This window comes from Astatotilapia calliptera, chromosome 8, assembly GCF_964374335.1.
Source record: "Astatotilapia calliptera chromosome 8, fAstCal68.1, whole genome shotgun sequence".
In the NCBI taxonomy this organism is placed as follows: domain Eukaryota; kingdom Metazoa; phylum Chordata; class Actinopteri; order Cichliformes; family Cichlidae; genus Astatotilapia; species Astatotilapia calliptera.
The window spans coordinates 29,800,917-29,809,675 of record NC_137429.1 but is presented as its reverse complement, the minus strand read 5'-3'; the positions used below and the strand labels follow the sequence as shown (position 1 = coordinate 29,809,675).

Sequence of the window (8,759 nt, the reverse complement as noted above, 5' to 3'; positions counted from 1 at the left end):
ATGAAGTTATTTTTCCATATCTCACCAGCGTCTCTCTCTCCAACACTGACAAACTTGTAATTTCTTAACTTAATTAGCTTTTTTAGAAATGTCAGATATTTATTTATTTATTTTATTTAAAAGGAGAAAAATATTTACCCCTTTTCTACTAATGGACATGTGCCAAAAGCATTTCCTGAAAATGGATGGGGGTTTCTGAGTTGTGCAGACTAATAACATTATTTCTAACGAGTCTTCGTATATTCTTCAGTAACACTCACTGTTTTAAATGTTAGCACAGAGTGTGCAGGTGGCCCGGAAACACAGAAACATCAACTCTGATTAGAACTTCGCAGTGATCACGTTCAACAAACGAGCTTTTGGATAACAGATGATCAAATCTGTGACCTCATCATATGATTTATAATTACATGCAGATCATCCCAGTGCCTGAGAGGAACACGTGTGTCCAAGTATGTGATGAAATACATCAAATATATATTATGCAGAAAATATTCAATAACGTTAAATGGAGAAGTGAACATTTAGTGGGGGGGGGGCAGGTTACAGTAGATCTACAGACACATTTAGTGTGCTGTGGAAATAAATCACAGCAGTGTTTCATTGGATGATTACAGTGACTTAAACTAGAGGATGCATTTGCTGCAGTGCGAATGCTGAGAGCTGAAATGTTCAATGTGCTGAATCAACAAATCTTCCAGCTGAAGGTGCAGAACTGTTGAAAGCTGAAGTGTCAAAGTTGGAAAGTAGCTGAAAATCTTTAAAATGTAGGGGAGACCGGGGATAGTTGTAACGTGGGTCAGTTGTAACACTTCCAATTTCTCCAATCAGGGCTAAGTTTCAAATGATGTGACTCATCCTGTGCATGCCCAACTCAGTTCTGCTATCACATGTGAAAAATCAGCACATTTTGTCAAACACAGACAATTTAACATGAAAAAAAAGTCATTTGTATGCCAAAAAGTACGTTTTTCTACTTTATTTCAATTTGTAATAGCATTATCTGCTTTGCAGATAAACTCATCAAACTTAAATTATGTTATTTGTATGTCTATGGGGATATATTCTGTGTAAGTCTTTAGTGCTAATGTTTTAGCCGTTGGCTGTAATGTTAGCTAGTTCATGGCTATAGGAGTCTGGGTTAGTTGTAACAATAATGCAGATGTTACAACTTACCACACTATTACTTTAACTTATATTAAACAAGTTGGGGCAACGACATCAGCAGAGAGAGGTTCACTGGTCGCATTTGTATATGCAGTTAATGCCATTGGCAACACAATTCCTCCACTGTTTGTGTTCCCACACATACATTATGCAGACCACTGTGTCAGAGATGGACCAGTAGGAAGTACTGGTAGTGGAAATAAATCAGGATGGGTGCAAGAAACAGATTTCCTCATCTTTCTGAAGCACTTTGCAAACCACACCAAGGTAAGCCAGGATAAAAAGTAATGGAATTGCGATGCTGGTGAACAACTACATTTTTTCAGCTTCATTGTTATGTTCAAAATTGGTGCAAGAGTTGTAGGTTATAATGCCCACTGAGCCAATGAGGCCAAACTCGAGGAAGACCAACCAAAATTAATGAAATATTCAGTTGCAGAAAATTCCATAACTTGTCTTTTTTGGGGGGTTGGAATATGTTCAAAAGCTAGATTTCTGCATTCTGTCACACACACACACACACACACACACACACACACACACACACACACACACAGCTACATAAATGGCTCTAAGTGCATTCATGTGTTGAATAAACAAAGATTACATGTTAATATTTTGTCAGTACCCTTATTTCATTGTGTTACATTTCACCCCAGGATGTGTTACAACTAACCCAGACTATGGGGTTAATTGTAACATTTCACTCTTTGTGTTTGAGACCATACCATGCAATGGGTAATTGTGCTGCAGAGAAAATAGCTGCACATGTAAATACTTTGCATTACATTTTGAATCCACTACCTTAAAAGAGCTTCAATTTACAGACAGAAATGTCAAAAATGTTACAACTATCCCCGGTCTCCCCTACGTTAGAAAAAGACGACTAATGATAATATGAACTTTAAATGTCTAAACTCAAGAATCTCAAAGCATCAGTGACTTTGTTCATCTTCTTCTGTGCCGCGTGGATGAGGAAGCTGACGTTTAGGTCCTGGGAGATGGTGGTTCCCAGAATCTGGTTTACTGTGTCCACTGGGCATGAAGGAAGATCAGATTTGGTGGTGTTGGTTTCAGCCTGAAGCCCACCATCATCTCCAGCTGGAGGCGGTTGATGAATTTTGTAGACTTGACTCCTCCCATCATCCCAGCTCTGCTGTGACACCAGCTCTCCCACCTGAACGTGATTCGTTGTGTTTATTTCACCAAAGATTCAGCAACTATAAAAATTCAACTCAAGCATTGAGCTGTAAGCATTTACATGAGATTTTCTTCTCATATAGACATCTGAAAGGAAAATATTCTTTCACCATAGATGCAGAAACACCGATGAGGGACTTTTTATTTGATTTTGTACAGCGGGACTTGTTTTTTCTTTCCTCCTGATTTGAACGTCTGCAGACGTCTCTGTGCAGCACTGCTCACTTGGATTTTCCTGAAAAACACTTTTGCGGTGACCGGTTATAAAATATGACTTTTGGGGATTTCACAGGAATCCGGGAGCTTTGCAGCTTTCCGCCTTATATGGCAGGGCTGAGCGCGTGCTCCGTGCCTGTCCACGGGCTGCAGAGTGACCTGGAAGACAAACACGGTGTAGAGGCGGAGGACACGCACGCACACACACAAACACACACAGCTCTGTCCGCTGCGCTGTTGGTGAGTACCTCTTCTGTCATACAAACACAAAACACGAGGAACAGCACAGAGAACACGCGTGGAACATTTCACACTGGAAGTTTTAGCCGAGCTAAGCTCGCTCAGCACGTTCAGCCTGAGTGTCACGTGACTCGTAACTCCGTCTGTGGCGCTTCCACCTGCAGCGGCTCGCTCACCCACGCAGGCCGAACATGGAGGCTTCGTTTGCAGGTAAACGGGCTCTGGTCACCGGAGCAGGAAAAGGTAAAGGAGACACGCACACGCACGCACGCACACGCAGCGACACCAGCAGGCTGCTTTATGAACAACATCCACCTTCGTGCAAATGCCCCCACCAACCCCAGTGTGGTCACGGGACACGAGACTAAGGCTACGTTCACACTGCAGGTGAAAGCGCATCAAATCAGACTTCTTTGACCCTCTGCGACACATATCCATCATGGTGACAGTGTGAACGGCACAAATCCGATATTTTCAAATCCGATCTGGGTCACTTTGGTATGTGGTGCTGAATCAGACACATATCTGATGTTTTAGAAAGCGACTGCTGCTTGATGGTCACGTCGCATTAATTCCGTCTTTTACGTCACTGACGCAAGACAGACGCCAACTATCAGCGCCGGAGAAGACATCGCGAACCTTCCTGGCCCTCCAGTGAAACTGTTGGGAACAACGTGAACATTTTATTTGTTCTGTATAATCTGCAGATTCTGACAGAAATCTGCAGCTATCCTTTGAAGCAGCGCTCCTCTGAAACAGCAACAAGGATCATTATTAGGTTATCTACATTATTATGTCAATAACAAAATAACTTAAAGCAAAAACTGGGAAACGTGAAGTCCGAAGTCTTTATATTAAGGCCGTCAGTCAAACATACTGTTGCTCTGGGTCTAAACAGAGCGCGCTGTGTGTGACGTCTTCTTTTGCGCATGCGGGCGCTTGAGCGTTCACACTAGAGCGCGTTTGCTGTCACATTTTATTTGTACTGTGAACGAGCAGACAAAAACATCGGATTTGATCAAAAATTCGGAATTGAGCATCAAGACCTGCAGAGTGAACGTAGCCTAACTCTCCTCTCATGAAACTGTTTCTGTTTTTTACACGAATCAATGCTTAATGTAAAGTTTCATGTGATTTCCACTTGAGCTTGATTTACAAACAAGTTCCTGAACAGAACATTAAATGTCAGCAGTGATGTTGATTTCATTTACACTCAAACACAAACCATCATAGCTCCTTGTGTGGCCCCAAACGGAGGCTGCTGTATAAACACGTCCTTCACATACATCAAGTTAGACAAATATAAAACACAACACTAACATGTCCTTCTGTCGGCTTCCAGCCGTGTTACAGACGTTTAAAGTGAGACAGTGTTGTGGACGATGAAGTTACTGATTACTGTGAACTCAGCAGGGTGTGCTGGAGGAATCTGATGACACTGCACGGAGCCTGAACCAGTGTCATCAGTGAGAAAGTGGAATAACAGGAGCTTTGTTGGTGGAACGAAGCCTAAGACATGTGTGGAATGTGTGTGTGTGTGTCCACTCTGTAATCAGTCTTTGTGTTTATGGATTCTTGTGTCCCAGGGATTGGTAGGGCCACAGCTCTGGCTCTGGCACGCTGCGGGGCAAAGGTCATAGCGGTCACACGAACGCAGGCCGATCTCAACAGCCTGGTGGAGGAGGTGATCACCCCACACACACCCATCTGAGGGGCCCCAGCCCTGACCTTTGACCCACACAGTGGACTGTCAATCAGCATAAAGCATATCTCAGGCCACCTCTTAAAAATGATGCGTATAAAAGCCAACCACGTGTAAATGCACCGTTAGGGAACCGACAGCGAGGAGCTGGAGAGGCGTGTGGGTCTGGTATTATCGTAGGGTCCACCTTACAATATAAAGCACTTTGAGCTGACTGGTGTTGTGATTCAGTGCTGTATAAATAAAATGTCCAAGAAGAGTCCAAAAGAAAAAGATACATTACTAAAATGATATATATGGATTATAAAAGCACAGAATTAACAAACAAATATTTAGGAACCTTTCTAAAGCCTCTTTAAAAAAAGTCCCAGTTCAGTTTTATTTATATTCACAACAGGCGCCTCAAGGTGCTTTATACTGTAAGGTCGACCCTACAATAACACATACAGAGAAAACCCAACAATCATATGACCCCCTATGAGCAGCACTTTGGCGACAGTGGGAAGGAAAAACCCCCTTTTAACAGGAAGAAACATCCAGCAGAACCAGGCTCAGGGAGGGGCGGGGCCATCCGCTGCTGGGGAGAGAGAAGGAAGACAGGATAAAGACATGCTGTGGAGGAGAGAGTCATATCTTTAAAAAAAACGTTACATATAAAAAATCCAAAATGTCCTCTTTCTGCAGAGAGACTTGACGTCACCGTAGCTTTAGCTTTAGCTTTAGCTCTGTGCCTGGAAGACGTCAGAAACCCATCACAGCTGTTCCTGTCAGTTCTCTGATGGAGCGTCTGTGATGCACAGATAAACCTAAGAGACTCTAATCGACTCTTTGCCTACAGCTTTGATCTGCACAGTGAGATTTCTTCTCAGTTTAAATCTTATTAATAACTCATCCAAACCTTTTCTGACTCATTATATCAAACAGATTTTAATCAGCTGACGGCGGCTGATGACTTTAAAAGCTGTTTAATGTAGTTTTCACTTGAAGTAGAATCTGCAGTATGTTCGTCATGCAAATACAATAATAGAGAAATAATTTTTTTCAATCTGCACGGCTAACATGAGAAGCATTTCACTGATTGACTCTACGGCAGCAGCTGAAAGAAGAACAAAGCTACCCTGCACACAGTTGGTCTGACCTCAGAACAGCTGTTCAGCATCTGGATTTAGTTGTTCTCGTCAGAGTTTGCTGTTTGTGAGGAGGCCTGTGACTGATTCAGTTCTGGGGCCCAAACTCATTATAAATATTTGATGTCTCTTGTCTTCCTTCTAATTCGAGTCCGTCTGCTTTTGACTTCCTGTCACAGTGCGCCTCCATCACCCCGGTGTGTGTGGACCTCACAGACTGGGGGGCCACAGAGCAGGCCCTGCAGGATGTCGGCCCTGTCGACCTGCTGGTCAATAACGCTGCCTGCGCCAACCTACAGCCATTTCTGGAAGTCACACCTGACAAGTTTGAGCAGTAAAGCAAATATTCTCAACTTTCATATTTGTTACTGAGGAAGTACCAGCCATAAGGACACAGCACAAGCCTGTGAGCCCGAGGCCAGAGCCTCATCATGTGCTAACCTGTCACGTCTGTTGTGTCTTCCAGGGCTTTCAGTGTGAATGTGAAAGCTGTGGTGCAGGTTTCTCAGGTAAAACAAACACGGCCTTTATTAAACCACGGTGTTTCCTTTCTTTGGATTTGATTCGTGGGAAATGCATTGCTTTGAAGTTCAGCTGTGAATGAACCCGTCACAATGAGTGTTGGACAGGGTGCTTTAGAAAACGTGTGATTGGGACTTACAGTAAAAGTGTTTTTTTACCTCGATATTAAGAAATGTCTTGTGTAGATCTGAAAGCTCCGGCTCTATATCTGTGCTTCGCCTGTCGGTCTGAGCCGTGCACAAATCTGTGCTTAAAAAATGAGCAGATGACATTTTGTTACATGAATTGTTTGACGCTGATGTTATTGGTTAAGTTGGGTTTTGGAAAGTTTCTGTAACAAAGCTCGATGCAGTTGAGTGGAGCTTGTAGGGTGTTGGGTTGACCCGTCTCATTCATCAAACTGCTTCTGTGCAATGAGACAAAGCTCCGTCTGTTGGCAGTTAGTGGCTCGTGGTATGAAGGCCCGGGGATCGGGAGGCTCCATTGTTAATGTGTCCAGCCAGGCATCGCAGCGCGCCCTCAGAGAGCACGCCGTCTACTGTGAGGATCACAGACATGGGCGCCACAGCCTCTATCACATTTAAACGAAGAAGCCCAGTGAGGGTAACAAACTGAGCTTCTGTTTCTGCTCTGTGCTCAGGTGCTACCAAAGCGGCTCTGGACATGCTGAGTAAGGTGATGGCTTTAGAGCTGGGACCACATCAGGTACACCACTGTCCTGTTCCACACGTCCAGCTTCCACCTCACAGTTACTAATGCTAATGTGGTTAGCTCAGGTGCATCTTTGTGAAAGCATTAACTGAGTTAGTGATGCCACAGTTATCGTTCAGTTCGTGCTGTCTATTTCTAAATGATCAGGAAATACGGGGAAAACAATATAAGCTAATGCAAGAAACTGTCCAGGAAATGATTTCATGTGAATATTAATTATTCCTGTTCAAGTGTCAAAGTCATTTACACGTGTGCCTCACGTCATGTAAGGTGTTGAAAAGCATTGGAATACTTCGATGAGACCTGATATAACAGTGAAACACTGCCAGCACACACCAATGCCAGGACGGCTCACTGCACTGTGAAACAGCTTCTGCAAACTCATATAGCCTGGTGTGGTGCTGAGAGAGAGAGCAGCAGGTTCATAATCATACACAGGATGTAGGCTTTCAAATCCCAGGAGAGACCCTAAGTGACCCTTCGCTCTCCGAGGACGACAGGCCCGAAAGCAAGTCTGCAAAATTCCCACCTGCACCACAGTGTGATATGTGCAACATAGTGAAGGAGTTGTGTAAAAAGTCGCTGGCAGCTGGTGTCAGTGGTGTCGGCACCAACCTGACACCAAAGTCCACACAGAGTTTTGTAAAGGCTGCATCTAAACGACACCTGAATCAGTTCCTGTGAACTCAACATTTACTGGAAGCAAACAACAGGACAGCAGCCAACACCAAACTTACTTATAAGTTCTATGAGCCAGTGTTTTAAAGCATGTATGAGGTTCATACAGTCGCTTTAGGAGGTTACTTTAGTTACTGCTGCCTGTCCGGCTGTTAACATGAAGTATTCAACAGTCTGATCGGGGTCGTCTGAACAAAGATGGGATCTGACGTCTGTTCGGTGACTCGATTAACTCAGGTGTCGTCTTGTGATCAGATCCGTGTGAACACCGTGAACCCCACAGTGGTGATGACTGACATGGGTCGCTTGGGCTGGAGCGATCCTGAAAAAGCCAAGAGCATGAAGTCCCGGATCCCCCTGGGCCGCTTCGCAGGTCAGTTGCAGCGGTCTTGGTCAGACATGTCCTCTTAGATCACATCACTGTGTTTGTGTTCAGCTCCTGTATGCATGGGAGGAAGTGTTACCCCACAGACAGGTGACGAGTCCACAGAGTGAGACCAGTTTGCATGATCCCAGTCGAGGGTTAGGGACATAACACTGATAGACTCAGTCCTGCCCTCTCGTCTGCACACGATCCTCCCCGTGGTGTCAGGGTTAGCTCTGTAAAGCTGAGTGTGATGTGTGTGTCTGTGTGCAGAGGTGGAGGAGGTTGTGAACAGCATTTTATTCCTGCTGAGTGAAAAGAGCAGCATGATTAATGGAGTCACTCTGCCGGTGGATGGAGGCTTCCTGGCCTGCTGAGCCACATCAGCCCATCGTCCACCTGCTCGGAGCAAAACTTCACTTGCAGATTTCTTCTTCACTGTGATTGTCTCCAATATAACTGGACTCAACCAGCGAGGGGCCCGAAGGATTGTTTGACCCATTGATGGAATTTGTGCTATTAAAAGATAAAAACATGCTGCTGCATTAAAATCAGTATTAAAAACAAAAACTCTGTTTAAAAATAAATTGTTTGTTTTTTACTGAAATATAAATGATCACAGTGACTAAGTCACCGACACATGAAAACAGAAACGAATGAACTCTGGGTCCTCTTTATTTACAGCACCGCTCCACAGCTGAGGCGAAGTGAGGAGCTGAGACGCAGGCCTTAGTAAAGTTTAGTGACTGGTTCAAAGTGACAGAACCACTGGACTCTTCCTAACCAGGCCGGTTCTGCTTATTAATTTGGCTCCACGCGCTGCAGGCTCTTG

General features: G+C 44.2%; 1 protein-coding gene across 2 annotated transcripts; it reads left to right on the top strand.

Moving 5' to 3' along the window:
* Positions 1-2,324: 2,324 nt before the first annotated feature.
* dcxr (dicarbonyl/L-xylulose reductase) lies at positions 2,325-8,514 on the top strand. Of its 2 annotated transcripts, XM_026177526.2 has the most exons (10): positions 2,325-2,416; positions 2,660-2,823; positions 2,988-3,066; positions 4,410-4,507; positions 5,832-5,986; positions 6,119-6,161; positions 6,615-6,714; positions 6,815-6,879; positions 7,819-7,936; positions 8,201-8,514. In XM_026177526.2, exons 2-10 carry the CDS (start codon positions 2,692-2,694, stop codon positions 8,302-8,304), a joined length of 894 nt encoding a protein of 297 aa, XP_026033311.1. In that variant the 5' UTR covers positions 2,325-2,416; positions 2,660-2,691; the 3' UTR covers positions 8,305-8,514. The 2 variants fall into 2 exon arrangements, with proteins under 2 accessions (XP_026033311.1, XP_026033310.1); XM_026177525.2 differs by having other exon boundaries at positions 2,387-2,823.
* The last annotated feature ends 245 nt before the right edge of the window (positions 8,515-8,759 follow it).